Source organism: Bombyx mandarina, chromosome 01 (genome assembly GCF_030267445.1).
Source record: "Bombyx mandarina strain Sakado chromosome 01, ASM3026744v2".
Lineage (NCBI taxonomy): Eukaryota > Metazoa > Arthropoda > Insecta > Lepidoptera > Bombycidae > Bombyx > Bombyx mandarina.
This window is the reverse complement of record NC_143208.1, coordinates 1,737,992-1,765,900: the sequence shown is the minus strand read 5'-3', so window position 1 is coordinate 1,765,900 and position 27,909 is coordinate 1,737,992. Positions and strand designations below refer to the sequence as shown.

The 27,909-nt window shown below is 35.9% G+C and overlaps 2 protein-coding genes across 5 annotated transcripts in view; both read right to left on the bottom strand.

The window, feature by feature from the left end:
• The window catches only part of Bmptp-Z (protein tyrosine phosphatase), a 63,393-nt gene that overhangs the window by 26,095 nt on the left and 9,389 nt on the right, over positions 1–27,909 (bottom strand). The window lies entirely within an intron of this gene.
• LOC114247344 (uncharacterized) lies at positions 16,219–19,176 on the bottom strand. The gene is made up of 2 exons (XM_028180279.2): positions 18,841–19,176; positions 16,219–18,405 (listed from the first exon to the last, which is right to left on the bottom strand). Exon 2 carries the CDS (start codon positions 18,388–18,390, stop codon positions 16,387–16,389), a length of 2,004 nt encoding a protein of 667 aa, XP_028036080.2. The 5' UTR covers positions 18,391–18,405; positions 18,841–19,176; the 3' UTR covers positions 16,219–16,386.

Sequence of the window (27,909 nt, the reverse complement as noted above, 5' to 3'; positions counted from 1 at the left end):
AATAAAACAACGTCAAATATCGTTGAAATTTTTGATAAAGACCCGAGCGGAGCCGGAGCGGGCCGCTAGTTTTATAAATAACGAATTTTACTAATCCTACGAGTGGGTGTTTACAATTAATTGTGCCTGGAAAACGAAACTTGTTTTATTATAGAATACACATTTCTTCAAATTTCTACTTTTTTCATATTAATAAAATTAAGAACGATGAAAACAATTCTCTGGAATAAGATTTATACACGCTTATATTTTTTTATTGTCCTTGTAGGCAGACGAGCATACGGCCCACCTGATGGTGAGTGATTACCGTTGCCCATGGACTTCAGCAATGCCACGGGCAGAGCCAAGCCGCTGCCTACCGCTTAATACTCTCCAAAGCCTCGTTTGAAGAAGGACATGTCATAGCGCTCGGGAAACACCGTGGAGGGGAGCTCATTCCATAGCCGGATGGTACGTGGCAAAAAAGATCTCTTATCTGGAAACGCACTGTGGATGACCGCAGTGGCTCCAAGTAGTATAGATGAACTCTATTTCGGTGGCGGGCGGTGCGATAGTAAAAACGAGATGATGGTATCACCTCGAATAATTTTCCAGAGCACGCATGCATGCTCAAGCATGTTCATAGTTAAGAAATAAATAAACATTTATTTATCAGTTTACGTTGTTTTGATGTGGTTTTGTTAGGCTCAGTGACCTCTCATTGATTTTAATACAATGATACAATGGTCATCGCGATATTCTTACACATGTCTCTACGCTCTGTCTGTTTTAATCCATTGTTTGCATGCACTACTTCTTCCTAGCGTTTTTCTTAGTCTAGGGACAGAGTCCGCTTTCCTACTAAAACTCCTCCACCTTGTCCAGTCTTCGACATCCTTCTAAGTGCGGTTATTCTCCTCCATATCCGCATTTACCATACGTGTTTCTTAGACCTGGTATGTAGAGGTTGAGGCATCTATTTCCGATGTAGCCTGAAGGCCTGCAACTGTGTATGTGTATGTATGTGGCTGTACCATCAGAGTTGACTTTCCCGCAGTTTATCTGCTACGCCACGAAGTCCAACGCTGCCGCGTAATGTGGTCGTTACAAATGCGATTTAGTCGCGTAACACCACGCATCCACCGCAGTATCTTCATTTCAGCGACGTGAAGTTGCTGGACATGTGTTCCAAGGGCAGGCCACGTTTCGTTGCCGTATGATAGGAGGTGTCGGATCATGTACTTGTAAACGAGGCCTTTTAGTTTCACCGGTGTCTTGCAGTACCACAGGACGTCGGTTACTTTTCGCAATTTTGCCCGTGCGGCGTTTACCCGGGATTGAACGTCTTCGTCAATAGAACCAGGCTCGCGAAACACTGACCCTAAGTATTTGAATTTACTTGTCTTTACGAAAAGTTCGTAAAGGTACACTTTTTTTTTTTATTGCTTAGGTGGGTGCACGATCTCACAGCCCACCTGTTGTAAGTGGTTATCGGAGCTCATAGACATGTACAACGTAAATACGCCACCTACCTTGAGATATAAGTTCCAAGTGATATAAGTGTGATCTTTTTTAACATACATGCATATTTAGATGAACGAACCAAATAAAGAAAACCCTCTCATCGTGGCCGCTGGTAACTAAATTCCCGATCCTGTGGACCGAATGGTAACCAGTTGACGTCGCCCTAAGCACGTCATTTCACTTCCACTCGATCCACTAACGTTGCTTTTAGATACCTCCAGTACCACTCATCGTTCTCGTCGAACCCGTCGCTTGCTCGGCGAGTAAATTAACCCACAGATACAGCCCACTGAGTTTCTCGCCGGATCTTCTGTGGGTCGCGTTTCCAATCTGGTGGTGAATTCTGCGAAGCACTACTCTTGCTAGGGTTAGTGTTGGCAACGTCGTCAGGTTTGAGCCCCGCGAGTTCACATACTTGTTAGGTTACGCTGACATAGTCTCTCAAAGCTATCAGCTCAGGTAGAAAAAATAGGAACTTAATTGATAATCTTTTGATAATATGCAAAAATGTGAAATTTGTGTCTTGTGATGTAACTTCGAAGTTAAAAGATAGAACATATTATGTAGTAAGAATGGCGTCAAAGGCTTAGCACAGGTAACATGAAAAGTATGTAGGAGTCCGATTGAGTACATGACATCCACAAACTGAACGATCATTATTCAGGCTTTCAATTCACTATCATGCTTTATTGGAAAATTCAACTAACGCACATTCGACCGCTTGTCATTACGGTTATCAATTTCAATTACATCATTTGATCTGGGACGCATTCAGGTTTACGTGAGTTTTTATTTAGATTTCATGTTCTTCATCAAAATTATTTGTTTTGTGTATTTTGGCAGTAATGTACGAGTATTAGGTTGACGTATCCATTTAGTGTGCTGATTTCTCCTCACCCACAAATAGTTAACTCTCATAAATATATGACAGTGGTGACACCGATCTCTGAACTCCACGATTGTCGGTGATTCAAAGACGTCCCGCTTCTTATTGATTTAAAAATATATATATAGTATCTTACTATCGCTGCAAATACCAACTGAGTAATATCCATTTAACTTTATTTCTAAAGAGTGACAAATGAAAAACATTTTGTTTTGAGATAACTAGAGATTAAATTACCAAATAGTATCTAGTTTTAACCATGCATTTTTAATTACTGTTTATTCTGTAATTTCGATATGATTACATGATTTTAAAAATACATAGTGGAAGAATATATCTTCTTTTTCTTCACAGGTTTGGGATATTAGGTGGGGTCGGCACAACTAATTTTTCTCTTCCATTCTCTTTTATTAGCCATCAGCTCAACACTAACTCCGGTTTTCTTCGGTCGACCTCTTCCCCCTCTACCTTGCACTAGTGGAGGAATATGTATAGAAATTCAGTTTTAATTTTTTCTATTAATGTTTTATATTTCAAAACATATGGAATTAAATTTTTTCGATGGATTAATGAAATAATTTGTTATATTGCAGAATTATTTTATAAAACGAATACATACTCTGACTGAATCTCAGACTTGCTATTTTTTGTAATAAAAGGTATTGAAATTTTTTGGTGTTTCCACTTAAACATAAGTAAAGTATATATGAATGGTCCGTAGGTAAAAGTTTGATCGATCACCTGTGACATTAATAGAGTAAGTACAGTTATTCTGATTACGGCCCCGTTCCACGTTAACTAGATGCATTGGCTTATCGTTCATGCAGACGGCCGCAGGTTGTGTATTTAATGAAACCGTTTTAGCTATTATATCGAATTTAATTTGGTATCGGCGTACCTTAAGGTTAATTAATGTTTTGTTTTGTGAATTTGATCACTATTATAATAGAATTTTCGATAAATTTACTGTGGTTGAAATAATTATGTAATTGATGGTTCTAAGTATTAGCCACTGTTTGAAAATGTATATTAAATATGTGCGTTCCATTTATTACGCAAATATAAACACTTATGGTAATTTTCAAGAGTTCCAATACATGAGCATTATTTTTTTTTTATAAAACCCAATTATAAATATTAATTTAAATTTTTTAATTCAGGAAATATAACATTTAATTTTTGCGTCGTCATTGTTTATTCCCGTCGCGAAATAGGTGTCGTTCTATTTGAGTGGAGGAACCAGTTATTACAGAATATATTGAGACTTCATCCTCGTGTCTCAAAGTCGCTGACGCCATACGCAATACGGTATTTGTGGGCCTCGGGAACTACTTAACATTGAACCAATCAGTATCAATCCACATATTAATTATTTTATAATAAAAAACAGATACTCATACTCATAATTCGAGAAAAGAACAATGATTATGCTTATGCTTTACTCAATAGTTCACAGAAACCGTATTCTCAAATTTTTATTACCGATGAATGTTATTTCGTCAATCTGAGAATTATTTTCTTCACTATCCAATTATTGTTTCTATGAATACATTAGTGGTCCACCTATTATAATATTTATAGGCCACATTAAAGAAGAATATGTTAGAGATTTGGAAAAACGTCCTGGTGGATTCACGGATATGAACGCAAATTATACAAATACATTATGAACTGAAAATCTGTATCATCGAAATCAAGAACACGTTATTACGTCGTAGCATCGATGTTCAAAATACATATCTATAATCGCTAAGAGAAACGTTTGTTTTTTTAAACTTTTCACTCGGTGTTCGATTTTTTTTTTTTAAACGTCTACACCTTCTAATGGACTTTTCAGCCACAGGCTTTCTATCTCCTGTTGATCATGCTTATTTGTAAAACATCGCTCCCCGTTGGATTTTCATTTTGAGTGCGTAATACTGAACGTAAAGGAAATAGCATCAAATGCAATTACTTTTTCATCAGTAGAATTTTGGACATGGACTTTTTTTTTATGATTTTTTTTTTTTTACCTAAGTTGAGAGCCTTGAGTGGCTATATCAGCGTAACCTTAGCTAGTAGGTGAGCTCGCGGGGCTCAAACCTGACGACGTTGCTAACACGAACCCTAGCAAGAGCCGTGCTTCGCAGAATCTGTCACCGGATCGGAAACGCGACCCACTGAGAAGATCCGGCGAGAAACTCACTGGGCTGTGTCTGAGGGTTATTAATTAAATAAATACACATCTAATAAACAGTTTTATTTCACAAATATTTTACTAAAAAACAAACGTTTTAAGAATGGGCTTGAAACTTGACGGAATACGCGATGAGATTTGAAAAGCTTATGAATATTGCTTTTTCGCTTATAATAAATCTTTCGTAGGCGAAACAGTCAAAAAAGACATAAAAATTAAACACTTTCCAAAGACACTCTGATTTAGTCCCAATGTAAGCTGTAACATACTGTTTGTGTATATTTGAAGGTTTGTTCTACTTTGATCTATTTGAATACTGTTATTCAATACTGTTTTCATAGTACACCGCAACATATGTACCTGTTGTATATTTCTGAGAATATTCTCGTGTAAGAAAGCGCTTTTAGCTATTTTGTATAAATTACACATTCTATTATTGATATTGATTTTAATGTAAATTATGTTTTCGTATTAAATAAGGTGTATAACTTATCTTTTTCACTTTCTAAAGTTAAAACGGAATGACCACAGCAAGTTGTAAACTAAATTGTTTGCGGCCAAGCTTTCCTTCCTGCTGACATTCGCGACATGATGACGGTAAATATCAAAGATCGACTGTTTTGGGTGTTTTATTACGAATCGACCACTTTTATAATACTGGTGAGTATTATTACATGATTTCATTAGTTTTGTATTTGTTTTAATAACGGCACTTCCATGTTTATAAAAAGTACACGTGAGCAAACGAGTGAGTGATAGTCGTGCAGGGCTTAATACAGCTAAAGTTTGTGAAAATATCCCTTATTGTTGGAAAGGTTATTGGATTTTACAAGAATAGCTGGATATAGTTTTTCACGTAGGTAGATTAAGAAGGTATTTCGAAGATTTAATTTAATGATAGAAAGATATTTCTAAAGGAACAGATTGTATGTGGGTAGATGTTTTCTCCCTACAAATTTGTATTTGTAAATGTATATAATTGAGTTTGCACCCACTGCTTTGAAAGCGAGTTGGAGCGGCAAAGAAATTGAAGTTAAGAATATAAAAACTTTATTGTTTTATCTAAACAGCTGAGTTATAAACCTACACGCGCGGTACTCGAGCAATGGCTGACCACGACCACTCTGTCAAGAGTGCAAGCGACTGGTGGTAGGACCACTTGTGAGTCCGCGCGGGTAGGTACCACCACCCTAGCTATTTCTGCCGTGAAGCAGTAATGCGTTTCGGTTTGAAGGGTGGGGCAGCCGTTGTAACTATACTTGAGATCTTAGAACTTATATCTGAAGGCGGGTGGCGCATTTACGTTGTAGATGTCTATGGGCTCCAGTAACCACTTATACCAGGTGGGCTGTGAGCTCGTCCACCCACCTAAGCTACAAAAAAAAACACACACAAGAACAAGCTGACAAGCGACACCAAAACCCGTACGCGCACGAGATAGCGGCGGTCGGCCATAATTTCTTTTCTTCACACTGTTCTTAAGGTTACGTGCTTTTCTTGGGTGACAAACGATAGACAAAAAACCATTTCTTTGATAAGCAAACGATCTTACAACCCATCGTCGGTACTCATCATATACAACAGAACAATGTCCTAAAATGGGAGTCAGCACTCACGTCTTGGTGTTTAACTCTGTCAAGAAAGTACTGGGAAAAGGTCAATGATACACGAAATGTTATTTATTCAACCAAATTTAGTGTATCACCTTCAAAGTATGCTCCTTCAGAAGGGATACACCTGTGCCAACGATTAATCCAAGAAATTGACTGGGGCCAGATCTAGCGAATAAGTCGGTCGCTCTGTGATATGTATCTGTTACTTCTTTTGGTCGAAAATTCGTTCACCATGATGGTCTTGTACGAAGGCGCAGTAGAGTGGTGCAATTTCTGAGAATTTTCTTTCAAAAAATTTGGCCTTTTTCGTCGAATTAGCTCAAATAATATTCTTGATTTACCGTTTGACTTTCTGACACCATAAAAAAACAGTCAACATATCGTTGACTTTTGATCGACTTGGCTGGGTTTTTTCGGGCTTCGGTTCAGTTGAAATGCGCTACTCCGAAGAAACTCATTACCCCGACTTCTCGTCACCAGTAACAATGCGTTTTATGAATGTTGAGTCGGAATTGGCTCGTTCTGGCATGTCCTCAGCAACTCACGCGAAAGACTTTTTGGAGAAAATTTAGGTTTTTCGAAACTAGCCGATCGGCACAAGAATTTTCTTATACAAAGGGTCTATTTAAAATGGTACGGTTTGACTTACGAGACCACAGAAAGTTCGGCAGCTATTTCTCTCAAGTTTGAATGAGTATTTTCCGTGACTATTTCCTTCCTATTGCGACGTTAACTTCAGTTGCAGACTTTGATGGACTACCAGAGCGAGGAAAGTCTTATTTCAAATCTCGACCGGTTCTGAATGCTTCGTACCACTCATAAGCATGTGTTTTTGATTCACCGTAAGACTTTTGTAACATTTCCAGTGAATCCGAACACGAAATTCCATTGGCGATGCAAAATTTAAGACAACCGCATAATTCGAGGTTTTTGACCATTATGAAATTGGCAATACACACAAGATATGATTTAACAAAAAACAGAACTATGTGGAACCTAAACAAAAGATGCTACTCAAACTAACTGCTAAACTGTAAGTCGTTGTGTAAATCTAGAAAAACGAAAATAATAATAATATAGATGTGATACATAAACCATCCATTCCCGATAGTTATTCGTCTGAATATACATTTATGGGTCTCCGAAGCCACCTAACAAGTGCTACCGGTTTTTAGATTGTCCCTTCATCTTTTCGCTTTAGAGCTCGTACTTGCAAGACATCTGCTGTCTGTTCACGTTCTCTCCTAATACACAAAAGATTTCGAGAATAGATAGAATTTGTCCACCCTCAACAAAGTTAGAGCACCGCTTCAGAGATAGCAGTAGGCTGTTTTTGTTATTAATGTATTAATAAAGATTGGCTAAATTGAAGCTAATACATAAATTGAATAAATTCAAGTCTGATTTTTATAATCATGTTATAAATAGGCGAATAAGAAGTAGCATTGCATGTTCTTTACTAGGTTCATTCGCTATCGAGGTGTGTGCTTTTGTTTCATTTAAAAACAATTTAAATATTAGAAGTTGAGCAGCTTAAAATCTTTTTTTTTTTATTGCTTAGATGGGTGGGCGAAATCACAGCCCACCTGGTGTTAAGCGGTTACTGGAGCCCATAGCATTCCACAACGTAAATGCGCCACCCACCTCGAGATATAAGTTCTAAGGTCTCAAGTATAGTTACAACGGCTGCCCCACCCTTCAAACCGAAACGCATTACTGCTTCACGGCAGAAATAGACAGGGTGGTGGTACCTACCGGCGCGGACTCACAAGAGGTCCTACCTCCAGTAATTACGCAAATTATAATTTTGCGGTTTTGATTTTTACTACACGATGTTATTCCTTCACCGTGGAAGTCAATCGTGAAGATTTGTTGAGTACGTATGTATTTCATTAGAAAAATTGGTACCCGCCTGAGATTCTAACACCGGTGCATCGACCAACACGAATGCACTGAGACTGCATCTCAACCATTTCAGTTCAGAATATCAATATTAAAAGCGTATACACGATTACGTATATGGTGTTTTATGTTATGATATAAATGGAAATCTTCCCTGAAATTCCGTCGTATCAAATTTAGTCCTTAAAAAAGGAGGTTGTCGTTTTTCTTCGAGTGAGCGAACAACACGGTTTGCGGTCTCGATATCACCAGGCAGTGAAATGACTTATGCATACCTCTTTCTATGATTTGCAATTTTGTAACTACACGACAAAAACGATTGCAGAGTGATAAACTTGTCCTGTGTCATTGATGTGAAAATGTTATTCGTAAATTAAAGTAATTGCAAATTTAAATGCAACTTTATTTAGCATTGAGTCATATTTCACATTACCTAGTAGAAAATCAGCTAAATTTTTTTAATGTACTTCGACTGTTGTTTCTACTCCCTAAGGAAATGGGTAATACTAGATAAATTTAAGAATAAAATAAGTTAAAAATTAGCGTCACATGAAAATGTTATTTTTTTGTATTAGATAATAATGTATAAAATGAGCGAACCACCAATATTTTTTACTAGTGGTAGGACCTCGCGTGAGTCCGCACGGGTAGATACCACCGCCCCGCCTATTTCTGCCGTGAAGCAATAATGCGTTTCGGTTTGAAGGGCGGGGCAGCCCTTGTAACTAGATGAGACCTTAGCACTATGTCTCAGGGTGGGTGGCGGCATTTGCGTTGTAGATGTCTATGGGCCCCAGTAACCACTTAACGCCAGGTGGGCTCTGAGCTCGTACTCCTACCTATGCAATAAAAAAAATAGAGTGTTCGCTTCGATGGTCAGTCTCAGTGGTACTGCTATACGATTGTCTTACTCATTAGGTCAAAACGCACTAATTTTTCGCGACAGGTCCCGATATCACAGTGGTACCCGAGCGGGCTACTAATATGCCCTACTACCAACACAAAGGCAAATGAGGACAGAATACTGCTAATCATCATAACGAAATAACTGAAATTATAAATTATCAAAATTATATTTTGAAGTCGTCGTGGCCTAAAGGATAAGACGCTCAGTGCATTCGTATCTAACGATGCAACGGTGTTCTTAACTCGCAGGCAGGTACGAATTTTTCAAACGAAATAGGTACTTAACAAATGTTCACGATTGACTTCCACGGCGAAGGAATAACATAAAACCCGCAAAATTATAATTTGCGTTATTACTGGTGGTAGGACCTGTTGTGAGTAACCACATAATGTAATAAATAAAAAGTCAAGCTCGATTTGCTGCACAAAACAAAGCACTGGCTGGAAACGCGTAGCATTCGGTTACAAGCTGTAATGAATTGTAGTGTTTGACTTGTTTTTTCTGTAAAGTCTGTAAATTTGCATTTAAAAACAAACCCCTAATTCCACTTTGTTTTGGAGTACATAGTTTAAATGACGCACAGAGTTGAGTAGCAGAAAATAAAACTAATGTTATCTCAGAGATTTTAAATTAAGTGTCCTGTTTAGAGTTTAGTTTCACAACGCCAATCTCTCCGGTCTCAAAGCTGTAACTAATCTCTTCCCGTTTGGAATATATACAAGGAAATTTACATGTTCAGGGTTAGTTGCATATGCGGTGCTCAGAGCGCTCCAGGATTGAATTAATTAAAACCACCGTATTCCCTGGGTTATTCAATGTATGATATCGAGATAGATGGATTCTGTGTTCTGTACGGACGTATTCGAACCTGTATAATTTATTCCCTGGTAGAATTGATTTTCTCAATGTTTACTTATCTGCGAAGTAAAAACTGTAACTGATGAGTTTATGTAATGGTATCTTCATACATCAGTTAATTTTTTATCTATGTAATAAATTAAGTGAATACCTATCTATCCATATGTTTGCATTGTATAGATCGATTTAATCTATTTAACAAATGTAGACTTGTCCAGATTCCAAGAATAATATGTCATCATATATTGCTTATTTTTTTGTATCCTTAAATTATCTAAATAAATAATATTTAAGGGATTTTTAAGGAAGATGAACTAAATCCGTACGTATGGTGAAACAATAAATAATTTTACTGAAAATTTTTAATTTAGACCAAAACATCTTATTTTAAAGGCACTTGTACAAAAATTAAACTTCGAACAGATCGCGTTAGTCTACTTCCGTCTACGAGAGTGCTACGAAGCGTAGGCTATTTCACGTAGCGCATTGAGGTACTGGAATTCAACGAAAATAAAAACCAATGCTATTCATACACAGTTGGAATCTATTCGCAGTGTTTTCCTACAGATTGCATACGTAGTTGGTACCATGTTCCAAACACACTTCCTGAAGGCGCTGTAATGTGCTTCAAGAATTATCTATTTATTTAGGGGTTAACTGGACGATGTTAGGAAAACGCAAATGTTAGGAATGATCCTCAAAAACGAATATCGCTTTCTATAATATATTTTATTCTATATATCATAAATTAAATTCGGGTGACGTTGACAGGCGTCTTTTGTGACCTGCATACTTTTGCTATAACAAAGAGACATATGAGTGCCGGCGATGAAAGCTGAGAGACAACACATCTGTTACGTCAAGTATCGGCGAAAAACTATTGATGGCCAAACAGAACATTCATGGCGCTAATCATGCTGAGAATTTGGTGGGATCAGGTACGCGTAGTTTATTATGAATTGATAAAACGAAATGAAACCGACATTGGATATCGCTATCCAATAATATTAGCTATTAATAAATTCAAATAATTAATGATATTAAAAGACACACGACTGTAATCCCCAGAGAGACCGAAAAATAATTTGACAGCACGACAATGTTTGTCACAAAACCGATTATAACTACACCTAACGTATTCTCTGGATGTCGCTCTTTCCATCCTTTCTTTTGACCAACGGTTCATGGTCGGTCTAAAAAGAAGTTGACTTTCTCTAAAAATTTAGGGCATAAATGGGTCAATTCTTAGATACCGTCAAAAACTTCTACTTGTGGTAGGACCTCTTGTGAGTCCGCACGCGTAGGTACCACCACCCTGCCTATTTCTGCCGTGAAGCAGTAATGCGTTTCGGTTTGAGCTTAGAACTCATATATCAAGGTGAGTGGCGGCATTTATGTTGTAGATGTCAATGGACTCTAGTAACCGCTTAACACAAGGTGGGCTGTGAGCTTGGGGTGAGGGTGGGCTAAGTCCACCAATCTAAGCAATAAATAGAAAAGAAAGACAAAGCGTTCTTCCGAGACGATATTCGTCTCTTGTCCGAATGGCGCATGGTAATGTTAACGATATAAATATTTTGAATGATGTATTTGTTCAATTCAAAGTTTGATTATTCTTTTATTGTCATGAAAAGGCAGCTTATATAAGGCTTTTTCCCTGGTGGTAGGACCTCTTGTGAGTCCGCACGGGTAGGTACCACCACCCTGCCTATTTCTGGCGTGAAGCAGTAATGCGTTTCGGCTTGAAGGGTGGGCGCAGCCGTTGTAGCTATAGTGAGACCTTAGAACTTAGATCTCAAGGTGGATGGCGCATTTACGTTCTAGATGTCTATGGGCTCCAGTGACCACGTAACACCAGGTGGGCTGTGAGCTCGTCCACCCATCTAAGCATAAAAAATATATATATATATTATAAAGCCCACTTGTTATAAGTCACAATTAAATTCATGGAAATCGACAATATCTGCAAGAAATTGAAAGATAACAAAAGAAAACAAAACAAGTATTTATTTACGGTAACACGTTCGTCACAAGGTAGTGGATTTCGTAAATTTTAACGTCACGAGAGCCCATAGAAAAGAGAGCGAGAGCAGCACCACCCACGTGAGCTGGCCCCGACGTATTTCTCGTATCCTTCCGAAACAAAAACCTATGATATCAGATTAATGAGAAACTTTAAATTAGTAGAATAGTTAGTAGCATTGTTATCAAAGTTTTCAAACCTATTGCTTCAGTCATTAATTTTCTGAAGTTTGCATTCCAAGACTCCACGCTGTCGGCCATTTTGCAAAATCGGTTTCGTTTACGAAGGTAATAAACAAGAAGGCGCATTAGATAATGACACGTACTCCGTAAACGGACAATAGTCGGTGCATTTTAGTAATGGTTTAGTTCAGCGGTCTGGGAACTTTTTTAATTATTACCCCAAAATATTTTTGTGTAAGTTGATATTAGCCCATGGCGAAGAACAAAAAGAAAACGAAATCGCTTCTTTTTAGCATCTTTCATATTATAGCCACCATGATAATATTGAAACAATATATTATTTTTTCGTTTCGTTTCATTTCGTTTCATCGAATTTGAAATCACAACGATTCTAAAGAAGTTTCACTTCAATACAACTTTTACTCACAAAAGTTTCATTTTCACCCACAAAATATCATTTTACCCCATTTGGGGTAATTTACCCCGGTTCCCCGACCGCTGGTTTAGTTGGATACATGAGGATATTCTCAACCTACCTGACCATTAATAAATTATCAAGTTAAACCGATAAAGTTGATAAAAGATTACGCGATGGACAAACAAATGTTTATAGGAAAAAAATCGGTGGACTCATGACGTGACAGATAGTAGCTAAGTCACGGATGAATTTCGATAGAAAAACGTCAAAATTGGATGAAATTAAAAGAGACCTTAATCCAAACAGGGACCATACCTCAGACTTCAACTACAAATCTTAAGCCCACAAACCCAACCAGTACAAATATTTTTATTGCCTAATATTTGTACGAAATATGGAAATGAAGGTCATTATAGATTATTTATTGTTATTATGTTTTGTATTATTATACAATGTGACCTGGAGCTGGTGTCAAGGAGCAAGCGCAAGACAGGGTAAAGTGGAGACAGCTTGTGAGGGCCCTATGTACCAGCGGGGTACCCTAGGACTACAACACACAACACACATACAAGTCAAAGACTAAGTTCCTGTCCGAAGCGCGTGGGCTCCAATTGGAACTTAGGCAAAGAGCAACCCCTGAAGTTGGTGCGTATCTCCCGCATTGGTGCAACTGAATCTTGATTCGGTTGTAGTGACGATTTGGAAGCGCTCGTGAAATTGTACTATTTGAATAAAACGCTTTTCCTTTATTATTTTACAGGGCGCTCATCAATTGCCATAGGGAAGACTATAAAATAGTAATAAAAATATGTCAGAGAACAAAAATTCAAATTGCGAATCGGATATTCACAAAATAAGTTAATTCTCTTGTGATAGCGTGTCTGAGTTCTTATTGCGACACCCTAACATCGAGCAGACTTGATTTAATATCCCCTTTGACTGCGATTATACAAGGAATCAACTTTCAAGACTTTGCACAAAAATCTTTCCTTTTAAAATTCCATCGCAATCTGTTAGCATTATGCATGTATGTTTATTAAGCATATTTTACCTCCAGACATTTACATTGCAGGTTTTCAATTTAAAACATCTTGGAAAGTGTACTCGACATCGGAGGATCTCTATTTATTTTTAACGCTGATAATACTAATTTTGCGTTTGATGAAATATTCGGGCTTAATAAAAATGACAGAGTTCGATTAGTGAAATCGAATGTTATCCTGTTATTTGGGCATACGAGCTCATAGCAGTAACGTACCATAAGATTTCCACTTGCCTTCACTTTCTTAATACCTAAATCTGACGCAATGATGCCCAAATATTAAGTCCATCGTGGGCGGATGACAATGACTTGGTTTATTTTTACATTTTACTAAGAAATTATTTAGAAATATATCGTTTATAAGAATATGTTCTGTTATAAACAAACTTATGGCCTCGATGTGTTTATAAAGTACATTGCTATAACGTTGAACGCATGTTTACATTCAATTTAAAATAATACTGTTGACTCTTTTCTGAACTAAGTTATGAAAAGGTTTTATATGATTCCATCCAGCAGTTAAGATGAAATACGATTTTGTGGAACTCCAGTTTCTATAAAAAAATAAACAAGATTTATTCCCGTTTCAATTTTAAAAATATGTCACATAAGTCAATCTGTTTTTAAATTCAGTCATTTGTGTTTTGTTATCACTACATTTGTATCTCTCATCAATAAGGACACGATAAAAATACGCCTAATTATGGAATATGACTTTCGTGGCGGTAGCAATGCAACACATTTGTAGTCGTCGTGGCCTAACGGATAAGACGTCCGGTGCATTCGTGTTGAGCGATGCACCGGTGTTCGAATCCCGCAGGCGGGTACCAATTTTTCAAATGAAATACGTACTCAACAAATGTTCACGATTGACTTCCACGGTGAAGGAATAACATCGTGTAATAAAAATGAAACCCGCAAAATTATAATTTGCGTAATTACTGGTGGTAGGACCTCTTGTGAGTCCGCGCGGGTGGGTACCACCACCCTGCCTATTTCTGCCGTGAAGCAGTAATGCGTTTCGGTTTGAAGGGTGGGGCAGCCGTCGTTACTATACTTGAGACCTTAGAACTTGTATCTCAAGGTGGGTGGCGCATTTACGTTGTGGATGTCTATGGGCTCCAGTAACCACTTAACATCAGGTGGGCTGTGAGCTCGTCCACCCATCTAAGCAATGAAAAAAAAAAAAAAAAAAACACAAACGGAAATTTCCGTCTTAAAAATGAAATACAAATGAAGAAAAATTTCAAAATTAAATCAATCAAAAAGAATTCAAAAACTAGCCTCCGTCCTGAGAAGAACTGGATAGAAACTCAGCGGGCATGTCTTTTTTTATAAATATTAGATTTTTTTAAATATTCATTTAATGTAACAAAATTAATGACCCGTGGAGAGAGGATACTACAAACGAAAGCACGACTCATTAGCAGTAGTTCTTTTGACGTTCAACAAGTATGTACTTTTATTTATTTTGAATAAAAAATTTTTGATTTGATTTGATTTGATTAATGATTTGAACGTTTCGACATCGAAATTTCGGTCTTAAAAATGAAATACAAATGAAGAAAAATTTAAAGTATAGTATATATAGTATATTTTAGTTATATTATAGGTATAATTCAAATGTCGACGATAATGACGATAAAAATTCATAAAATCACAAGAATTCGTTTTATATTATTTAGACGTGTGAATGCATGCAGGCCGTTTTGAAATCTAATCAAATATTCATTTGCTGTAGTAGTAGTTGCTCAAAACAACGAGTCTAATTACGTGAACTAACACACTTTTCTTTCCCACGCTACTGGCAAATAATTTAATATTTTTGTGTAATGCGATCGTTTGTTTTATTTAAAACAACAATTCGTAAAACATTTGAGCGGTTTGGTAATAAGGAAGTTTTAATGTTTTTTTTTTTATTGCTTAGGTGGACGAGCTCACGGTCCACCTGGTGTTCCAAATTTACCACATTTATTCATCGAGAGCAAGAAATAAAATATTACCTTTATAATAATTTCACAAACAAATCCTTCGGCTTTTAGTCGAGATTTCAAAATGAATAAAATCGAAGTACAAAAATGAACTAAGAATGTCTTTAAGCATGTTTATCTTTCATACGTGCAAAGCTATAATAGTGGACGGAAATTTAAAATTGGATTAGACATTGTTTCGATAAAACAAATAATTGATCTAAAATTAACAACCGGCCAGTATCTCACCGCTGGAACCTATTTTCTCCAAACTTTCTGGTGAACTTTGCACAGGCATGCAGACTTTGTTCGTGCCATTAAAAGTTGAAATTGTAATGATTAAAAGCAAAACTTTGTTTACAGGTTGGCAACTGTGATCAATTAATTGTGTACCGTAAAATGGGGTCGATAGAAACATTTTTAGACTTTGAATCAGATTTTCACTATGCTTCCGACTTTAAATAAGAAACAATTTTTGTTGGAGTATGAGTTAATATTGGTTATACATTAAATAAACAGTAAAAAGTATTTTTATACTTTATTTATTACATAAAAGACGAAAATATATGTGTTTTCTATTTGGACTGGATGTGGGTTCAATGGATACGCCATATGGGGTAAATAGAAAAAAATGCTAGGGCTGCTACTTTTTCGCTAGTATATGTAGGTAAATAATCATATGTAGGTACTCACCACCTTAGGTAAGTTGCCTGATTTTTTGTAAAATGAAACTAAATATTTTGAGTACCTATTTATTATAAATTGCACTTAGAAGTTTAAATCACAGTCCTTAGAATTACTAGGAATCATAGAGTATGATAATAGTTATCCCTTATTTATTATTTTATCAGTCTTATTAATTTTAAATCACTTCTTCGAATGAGATTCTTATAATTTATTTTGTAGCTATATAATATCATCGTCCATCAAATCTTTGAGAATATCAGCATCTTTAGTGTAGTACGATGATCGTGGTGCAGGCACCATAGTACTTTTCGAACCGCTTGTGCTAGGTTGATTAGCAGTTTTAACCAAAGAATGTGGAGAAATTTGTCTGCATTCATTTAAATGAACTGATATCTTTCTGTCCGAAGTACTTGGAGATATAATTTCGTCAGCAAGAATGTTTACTTTATTATTTGTACAAATTTTCTTTATTCTCGGTGTCAAATTCTCTTTACCTTCTGTACTCGTACTTGTAAAATTCTCGGCTATCACTATTTCATTTCCTTCATACAAAACGTAATCTCCAATAGTAATGGACATAGCCTCTATATCTTCATTAGATAAATAATAAATTTCAGTATTTTGTATATTATTTAAAGAGTTAGCATCATCTGGTTTTTTCTGATATACAATTTCCTTTTTTTCTTCATTTTCTTTGCCTTTATTTCCTTTTGTTTTTTTTCCTTTACCCTTGCCTTTATAAACTTTTTTATCCATTTCATCATAATACGCCGTTTCTTCGTCATAAATCCTTTCTTCATTATTTATCTTTTTCGTCCTTTTTCCGATTCTCTTGGCTTTTTCCTTTACATTTTCTGATTCTTCCTCAGTTTTTCCATAATCTTCAGAAGAACCAACACTCCTTCCTGGTATAACTTCTAATTTTCTTTTTCTTTTTGGTTCGTTTATATTAGTTGTTCCATACCGCATCTCTTTGAGAATGTCTAATACTGATTTTTCAACTTCATTTTCTCCACTTTCTTTTACATCTAGTTCTTCCGGCAGTCTACTTAAAACCTGATTTGGATCAATAGGTTTGATTCCGGTCTTCCTAAAACCAGATATTATATTTTGTTTGGCATTTTCAGAGAGGTCTTCCATGAGTTTTTTTAATAGCTTTGGGAAACATCCTTTGGGCAGAGATGTTTGGGACTTGCCATCTGTTTTTTTCCATTTAACCAGAATGTTACGCCAGGCCATCTTCATTGGACGAAAGAATGCTACATCCAATGGCTGGGTTAAATGTGTGCTATTGGCTGGTAAAAATATGAATGATATATCTTGCTCATGACATAATTTTATTACGTCTAAAGACAAGTGTGATGACAAATTGTCCCCAATAAGAACTTTTTTCCCTTCTTTGTTTCTAAAATAAGGCAAAACAATGGATTTTACCCAATCTTCGAATATATTGCCGTCGAACCATCCACTTTGAGACCGATTATATCTAGTTCCCGCTGGCCCATTCTCACACCACGTATCGTATAAATTTTGGGCCTTGTACACCACATAGGGTGGCAACAAATCCCCTTCAGCGGTAGCTGACATCATTATCGATATGGAGGACTTAGAATGGTTGACTACCCTTTCTGGGTACTTAGTACCACGTTTTTTTATAATTTTTTTCCGGCCAGGGTCATCGGTTAAATTCGTTTCGTCATAGTTTATTATATTCTGAGCCTCAACATTTTCTAAAGACAGTTTTAATTCTTCAAAATATTTTTTTAACGACATTGGCGAGACTGCTGCCCTATTATTTTTAATATTTTGACAGTTTCGTTGCGATATTTGGTCTTTATGCCTCCTAAGGAAGCTTCTTACAAAGTCTGGGCCAGGCAAATTATTTTTAAATTTTAAGACTGTCCTTCCTACTTTATCAAGATAATACTTAACAAGGAATCGCAAGTCTAAAGAGTCCAATGGATAACCCCAGTCGGCACATATATTTATATATTTTATTATCGTTTCCTCAGTCTCCTCCGACAGGACAGTCTGACCCCCGTGCCTTTTCATAGTTCGAGTAGCGTGCCTATATAATACTGATTTGTCTATTTTAAATTTATCAGCTATGAATTTTAGAGATTTATTGCCAGATCTATATGCTTCTACTGCTTCGGATATAAGACTTACATCATATTTATTATACCTTTTGCCCCTTGGATCTGCTTTATATATGCGCGGCATGTTGGATATGTTTACCTGTAAATAAGTAAAAAGTTGCCTGAGTTTATATATGTTTATTTAAACAAATGTCGAATATCTCAATTTAACAGGCACACAACATGAATTCATTATTATCACATCACATAAATACCATATAATAATATATGTTTAATGAAAATTACACCATAAACTCAACTAGTCGCGACTTTTTGTTTAAGTTTATGTAAAAATTACTTTATCAACACACATCATACGCTTGTGTCAACCCTAACAACAGTTTTTCTATAGACCCCCTACTCGTTTCTATCCAAACATTCTCGTTTCTATCAACCCTATACTACGTTTCTATTGACCCCATATTACGTGTCTATTTCTCCCTTTGGCGTTTCTATTTACCCCAAACATTATAAAATTGTACACATACAAATATTTTCATAAATATCAATAAATTTAAATTATAATTGTACTTACCGATACACAAAATTTGTTCCTGATGAACCACAGAATAATAATATCAAACTTTTATCACTGAACACAACGTTTAACATATAAATAATTAGTAACTTTTCTGGAGCACAAATTAACGTAGTTCGACCGACGACATTCAAACGTATTTTATTTTACCTTTGCCTAACTTCACGTCAAATCAGAGTTTGCCAGTGTAAAAAAAAATGTTGTCTCTTAAAAATATAAAGAAAAATAGTAGATTTACTGACGAAAATCATTGTATATTATGGTATAAAAAACTTTCCTGGTTTTGTGTCTATTCACCCCGTAATTTCTATTGACCCCGTTTTACGGTACTGTATTCAAACTGTGGGGCAACGTAATACGTGTGCTATGCTACAAAGCAAGTAAGTAGAATCCAGACATGTATGTCTATTAGAGTATGTGACATGTTATGATGACTTAGTATTTATTGTGTACTAAGTATGTACCTATATATGATATCACAGCTTTCGATGCGACGCATTCGGTTCGAGTATGATGTTACCAATAATACTGTGAATAACATAATATATTGATGTTCTTTTATCTTTTTACTTCCCGTATTACTTAAATTCTTTAAATATTTTGATTTATAGTTACTGTTCGAGTGGGGTAAATCTTTACGACCCGATAACTTCCAAATAGACTATTTAAAAACACTAGTGATCCTGCAGTAGTCGAACTTCGACTATAATCAATTGTATTGGAAGTTTGTACACTATTATGATTGTATTTTATACTTCTATGATCACAAATTTCGCCAAGACTACACTATAAAAAACAGTAACAAAGACAAACAATATTTAATCTATTCTCAATTTGACAACAGACGTCAAGAACAAAAGTTTGACAATAAATAGTATGCATGCGTGTGTGCGTCAAATACATGGTATGTAGTGTGTGTAATGTTTTCTTTTTTGATTTAATGTATCTTTTATGCATTATTTAAAAAAATATATTAGCATTGTGCACTTCTTCTCTATATTCTCTATAAGTGTGAAAAATTTCATACTCCTCCGTCCGCGCGATTTTCGTAAAAAGGGATACAAAGTTTTTGCTTCACGAATTAATATATAGATAACAACAAGATATAGATGGACCGACTTATGTCTGAAGTCAGGAATGTAACATTTTATTTACATACTACTATTATTACTGTAACTGGAGTTAATAAATACTATATATATATACATTGTCAATTAAAACATGAGGTTGAAGTCACAAAATTAACAACATTATCATATTAAGCTGTCTCACCCACTACACCGTAATGTAGACTTGGCGTTGAAACCGAAGAGACCCGTGCGAGCACACAATATTATCAGTAAAATATTTGTCCTACTACAGCGTTAGCACTGCGTGTGTTGGTACCATTTTTTCTGCATCGGAGCATACGGTCGTGATTTCTGTCTACCGCCGGTTCGTCAGACATCAATTATAAAACGCGCAGAGCTGCGTCGCTTGCATGACGATATATTTCAATTTCAGCATTAAAACCGTTCTTCCATTAAATTAGACCAATCGTTGTGTTGGTTTATTTTTTTAAGTTGCTATTATACTGTTATGTTTGTAATAAATGTTAGTGTGTCACTGGCCGTCTTGAGTATCACTTGTTCCCATACGCGCTAACACAACATTGGCGACGAGGATGGGATGAGGAGAGCCGCCGTACAGCGCTCTCTAGGGAATGTGACAATCAGCCGAATCGGGAGTCACCGGAACTGAGCCACGTAACTGTCACGCGAGGAGTACGTCGACCCGCACAGTCTGAAGAGGCTGAAGAGGGAGATCTGTTCTTCGAGGCAGAGGAGGCGAGCTTGGAGCCTCAAAATATTAGGGAGCCCAGGTTTCCTAAACGTAACCGTCCTAAGATTACTTATAGACAGTTTTACTAAATCTGTTATAGGATGTAATTGTTTAGTTATATAGAATTGTTTCTAGTACTTATAAGTCTTGAATTGTTAAGGGAGGAAATGTTATGTTTGTAATAAATGTTAGTGCGTCAATAGCCGTCTTGAGTATCACTTGTTCCCATACGCGCTAACACAACATATACAATTTGGGAATAGACCGTTCGTAGTTTTGTAACGAAAAAGGTTATAGTTTCCTTTTAATTTTATATCGTAGCTTCAAAATCGGTCGGCTTAGTCTCATCTACTTGATTTAAATAAATATAATAATTTCATAAAAACAATAACCGATAAATAATTTATTTCCAGTTTTTTCATGCCACCGTAAATTGCTTTTAGACTGGTTTGTGTTTTTAAAATCTATATTGGAGTTTAAATGAAGTTACCTTCATGTCTACATATTTTTATAATGTTTTTATTTTCAAAAAGTATAATAAATAACATAATACACAATACCTGGTATACGAATCTGTCTACAGAGGGTTTTATAACAACAGTGGTTCCTTTGTGTTTGATCAGAAACTAAGCCGTCAGCACGTCTTCCATTTTACGCCATTCAATCGTACCCTACAATTCATACAGCATTCTTATTTATGGGTAAAAATTGGCAGGATGTTCGGTTGCATGCGGGCTGAAGGCATGCCTAGCCAGAGCAAAATGCGCTGTTATTTTGATTATGAAACAAACAGCACAGGCGATGATAATGCGTAACAGTACACCGCGAATGAATTCAACTTTGTTGCCATGTGTATCTAATATAGTTTTACCTACTGTTATTTCTGCAATCGTTGCATACTCATTAAGCGTGTTGTGTTGCCAAATGTAAATAAAGGTATAACGTTACATTGTTTTGTTAGTCGACAGTGTCGAATGTTCAAAGACGGCAATTTGCCTTTATGTGCAGCAAAATACTTGTTTTCTATGAAGTCCAATGTTACTTTTGTCTTTTCATGTTTTGTATATAATATCTAATGGGTATGCAACTGTTAGATTTCTTTCTTTTTCTTTTTCGCATCTTTTTTTTTGCCATCTAAAAGCAATACGTATATTTATACAAAAATAGCTCTTTTAAGGTTTTGCTTTTTTTCACGTTAATAGATGCATAAGTCGGCAGGGCTCCTGGTTTTCAGCGTTTTCGGGACTTCGTTATATAGACACCATCACATGATTGAAATTTCATTAGAATAGTGACTTTCTTATTCTTTCAACTATAACATATGGTGTATTGAAGGTTTAAATCTATATATTTTTACAAGCCCCGGACACCTGATCAGACAGAAGCGATTGATAACGATGAACTCATTAGTCGAGCAACATTTTCAATACCATAATCTGCGCGTAGACTTTTAACATGAGCTTTATAAGCCAAACAAGAGCACATACGGAGGCATTGTTTGTAAACACAACAGGTCGCTCGAGATATAATACTGAGTATTTGGTTTTAAAATACTACTGAATTCCAATTAAAAGTGGTTGTGCTATGCATACGTTAAGATGGCGAGCTTTTTAAACATTTTTTAGGCTTTGCTTGAAGAAGTAGTCTCGTGTCTGTGGCGTGCGATTTGTGTGTGGAAAAGAAGTATACACCGATTGAAAATAATAAAACGATTGCACGTTTATGTTTGACAACCTGTTTAAATATATTTTTGGCAAATGTTTGAAGTTCCTTATTTCACTGGTGTTGGGCATTTCAGCAGTGTGATGTTTTTATTTCTAATACTTAAATAATTTCATAAGATGCAGTTTTTTATTTTATTTTTCCTTAGCAGAAGACTTCGTTGTTGGAATTGTGCTTTAGCACAGCTTTAGGCACTGTTTTGTTTAAAAACTGCATCATGTTTTGGGTTAAACTCGTTATTTCTACTTGCTAAAGTCCCTCAATCAAATAATAATATTTATTACTTGTTTATAAATTAATGCTATTTAGATTGCCATACAATTTACTTAAGTTTTGGAAATGTGGCATCTTCTGCTGTCAGAAATTTCTTTTCTAATCGTATTACTAAGTCAAAGCACCTGTTCTATAAAAAACATACATACTTTTTTAGGCTTTTTTATGTCTAGGTTCGCCTTCAAACTCTATTTTAGCTCCTATTAATATCTTTAATTCTGTGAATCCTACCTTGAACCAGTTGTTCTAAATCAAGGGTCTTACTCTAACAATTCATTAAGCTAAATTCCATTTATCATAAATATTTCGAATGTTCAATGTTAAATCATAAAAACGGAATGTAAACGTAACTAAGTTGTGGGCCTTCATCATTTCTTGTTTTCGGTCGACTCAACTATTATTTTACAACTATACTATATCATACATTCCGAACGCAGTTATTTGCTTATGCATCCGGAAATGTATGCACGATGATTGATCCAGTCGGTTACAGATCGTGAACGTTGGCAAAATTGCCAACCGACAGCTACGTCAGAAATCACGCCTCAAGCCATTCCGAGGCGCACCTCAGATACGGGTGGTAGCTGAGTGAATTATCAGAGGATGCACATAACGCATCGTACCGCGTTTACCTGGTTTACTGATTTATCAAGTTTATGTCCGGAATTTCCAACGTCCGTATATACCAAGGCCGAACGTGCGCCCATCAAATTGTCAATCTCAGAAACCATGAGTATTCGATTTGTAAATCTAGCGAGCTCCAAGCTGCGTGTTGCACTAGGATAGCTATGATATGTTTGTGATTCGATGAAATGTTGTTAGGTTTTTTTTAACGAAAACTAAGCTTATCTATGCAAAAGCGTCTTCATTAAAAGTCCATGTCGAGTATTTTTAACTTTCGTATATCCGATGGACCCTATGCCATATCTACTATTCCGCCCGCAACGGTACAATTTCTCTTACTTAATTTGAAGGAACCAAACTGAAATTTAGTACATTGACCAAGCCATGGACACTTCAAAAATAATGTCAAATTTTAAGTATGTTGTATTGGGTTTCACTATTTACGTAACCCTTTTTAAATGAATTAATTAGAAGGAACATAAGGTTCAACGTTTATTACTTGAAGCTGTTAAATATAAGAAAGACTACTACGTTCTCATTGTCTGTTTTTAAATTTGAATAAGTTACTGAAATCTTTTTTTTTGCATTCTAACGCAATTTATACCGTACCGAAAGTCTTGTATTTATCGATTATAACTTTGTCCTTAATCTTGCAACCATTTTGCTGTTACATTTCGAGTTCTTCCAATGTCTCATTGGTGTAATGTTCTCGTTGTGATCATTACGCAACCTATTTTCGTTCAGATGAGAACCGTTAAATAATAAGAAAAATAGACATGAAAAGCAATTACATACTACGTTCGCCCAATTTTCATCCACCTCGACCATCAAACACATCGAGATCAAGATTAATAGTAAATTTTGTTTAGGCGAATTTTTTACTGTACAGATGGGGGAAATAAACTGTTTCCAATTATTTTTTTGTTGCTTAGGTGTGTGGGCGAGCTCACGGCCCACCTGGTGTTAAGTAAATTCCGCCATCTACCTCAGTTTTTTAACAGTAGAACGGCCGTCTTACCCTTCAAACCTAAACGCATTACTGCTTCACAGTAGAAATAGGCAGGGTGGTGGTACCTACCCGTGCTGACTCAAAATTTTCTACTACCAGTAATTACGCAAATCATAATTTTGCGGGTTTGATCTTTATTACACGATGTTATTCTTTCACCGTGGAGTCAATCGTGAACAATTGTTAAGTACGTATTTCTTTACAAAAATTGATACCCGCCTACGGAATTCGAACACCGGTGCATCGCTTGATACGATTGCACCGGGCGTCTTATCCTTTAGGCAACGACGACTTCAAATTCATCAATTACAATTATTTTTAACAATTATTTCTAATATTGAGTAAAGATAGTCAATTGACAACTAAAGGAGAAAAGAAGAAGAATAACTAAAGGAGAAAGATACTGAACTGTTTTTATTCAAGTATTTCTATACAAAAGACAACAAACAGTAGTTGCATTAAAAAAAAAAAACAGAATTCATGAATTTTACTCCAAGGGTCCCATGATTTCCAAGGGTACATGATAAACTTTAAATTTGTTCTACAACCTATTCAAAATGGAATACATTTTACCAAAATGTCATCATAAATTACTGAAATAATTATTACAAGTAGCAAATAAAAATATTTGGACCCTCTATGGCATCTTTATTTTTACTAATTCTGCGGAGACGGACACAGATCACACAGACGAAGCAAGACACGGAATGATGGGAGTAAGCACGGATTCGAGTTAGAGCCGTAAAATAGCGATTATTCTAATGCGATTGGATTTCATTGATGGCGATTCTAGCCCACTGAGTTTCTCGCCGGATCTTCTTAGTGGTTCGCGTTTCCGATCCGGCGGTAGATTCTGCGAAGAACTGCTCTTGCTAGGGTCAGTGTTAGCAACACTTCTGTTTGAGCCCCGTGAGCTCAAATACACACGTTAGGGTGAAGCTGGAATAGCCTCTCAAGGCTATCAGCATAGGTAGGAAAACGATGGCGATATTCATGCTGTGATATGTATGGACCCAAGTGAATAGTGATCTTATCTGTCCGTCCTATTTAAGTCTCAGTTCATAATCTTAATATTATGATTGTTGTTTAGTAATTTTATCTGCGCAACATTCGATGATGCCATTCTCGTAAATAATGTTATCATGGTATCAACGTATAAATATGTTGCGCACGAATCGTTTTAACAAATTGATATACCAATAATAATATACACACCGGACAACCAAATTCAAATTACAAATTACTAATATCTAATAAATTCAATTACTAATCTATATTAATATATAAATCTACATACTGAACCATGAATCCGATTGATTTGAAACTTGGTATCCATGTAGAAAATACGTGTACTTAATGGATAGGCTAATATTTATATGAGGGTTAGACTCCCTAATAATAATGACAATAAATAATAATGTTAATTTTATACGATTATTTTAAATTTTAAACGTTATTTTAAACGAGTACGGCTAGTACTTTATAAATAAATTTATGTTCCAGAACTTACTCTTACCAATTAAATTATAATCTGTATTATTTAAGTTTTACTTATTATAGACTACAAAAGTTATCTACGAACTTCACTTTAACCGCGCGCATGCACCTATTTTCATCGTATATCCAGACTTCGCTCAATATCCAGTCGGGGATCGTCCCGCGGCTAGCCTTTGTTGTTTCACTTTAGATCTTTTAGCCGGAATAAATTTTGAGAGCTTTTGAGTTTAGAATGTTTTAGCAATAGATGCATCTGCATATTTTGTGGCACAACCCTATACATTCACTCATATATGCATTCACTATAGAGATTCAAGATCGGACATAATTTACCGGTAATTTATTTATTGCGTCTTTGAAACAAAAACAATTTTATTTTTCTAGGTAATTTAAAATAAACATTTTTACTGGTGGTAGGACCTATTGTGAGTCCGCGTGGGTAGGTACCACCACCCTGCCTATTTCTGCCGTGAAGCAGTAATGCTATTATTCTATTCAATTAAGACTTAGATCTCATATCTCAAGGTGGGTGTAGGGGTACGTGTAGTTGTGTTTATGTCGGCTCCGGCAGCTATCCCAAGCCGCGTGGGACGTGAGCCGTCTAAAGACAAACTAATCTATATTTTCTCTTTCGAGGCTTTTCGCCTACATTACTTTTAGATTATTGTAATAAAAGCTAAAGCAGGTCTGTCGGTGTTCTATAAATACTTATTTTCAAAAGAACATCTACATTTAATTTCAGGTTTAAAATTTTATTAATTTTCTGACCCTACTAACATTTTCAGTTGCATTTTTATTTAACTTCAAACTGAAATTCCATTTTTAGAAAATTAATGGAATCTAAAATCTATTTCGACTTAACAAAAAAAATCAGTCTATTTTTTTTCTAGCAAAACTTAATTGACTAAATAAGGCAGGAATGTTAGAGATATGATTGTTTTAGCGAACGGTGTTCTCATCTCACTTTAAATTGAATATTGGAATAAATGGCCATTATTAAAAAGAAATATGAAAAGTCTCTTTATTATATTGATGAAACCGTTTCACTATCGCGAGGTACGCGTGATAGTATTCGAGAATTCACATAGCATTCGATGCGTTCAAACTTGACAACAATGTCGACCGTAAATTAACTGGCACGACCGATATTCATCCGAATTAATATTTAGTATGGAACGCAATATTTGCAGAGCGATATCCACGCTAATTTTATAATGCGTGTTGGTTTGTTTGTTTTTTTTTATTTTTTATTGCTTAGATGAGTGGACGCGCTCACAGCCCACCAGGTGTTAAGTGGTTACTGGAGCCCATAGACATCTACAACGTAAATGCGCCACCCACCTTGAGATATAAGTTCTAAGGTCTCAGTATAGTTACAACGGCTGCCCCACCCTTCAAACAGAAACGCATTACTGCTTCACGGCAGAAATAGACAGGGTGGTGGTACCTACTGGTAATACACATTATTAGAAGTGCGAATTTACTACTGTATACTTACGTATTGTTTCAAGTTTATTATAAAACTAGCTTATCATTTATTATAAGGCTCGACACACGGATTCGCTTGCGTGGTCATAGAAAATACTAATGTCATTTCTCATGGGAATGAAATGTTTCAGGCTAAAAGGTAGCATATAATAGTTACTCTCCTGACTTGAATTATGTCAATTCGTTTCGATGTGAAAAAAGGACAAACACACTTTACATTTATAATATTAAAGGACGATGCCCAAAAGTGGGTCCACTTTGTGTCAAAACTATGCCTTATTTTTTCACGTTGTTTAGTTTATGTATCAACATTTCTTTCACGGTGGCATTGTTTTACAAAAAAAAAATTAATTGATAACATCCGAAAACTGAGTACCATAGTGTTTAAATTCGCCAATAGGCAGACAAAGGGCTTAGCCCATACAGCCTTATAGTAAACCTAAATGCTGCCAAACGAAAGAGTTGTTTCAACAACAATTAAAAAAAAAAGCCGTATGTTCCATGGGGAGTGCTCTGAGGAATTGTTCGAGATGATACCGAGATGATACCTGAAGTCCATGGGCGACGGTAACCACTCACCATCAGGTGGGCCGTATGCTCGTCTGCCTGCGAGGGCAATAAAAAAAAAAGCT

Bases quoted from the DNA above. Each gene is read 5' to 3' on its own strand.
- LOC114247344 (XM_028180279.2), bottom strand. From the start codon at position 18,390: ATGCCGCGCATATATAAAGCAGATCCAAGGGGCAAAAGGTATAATAAA.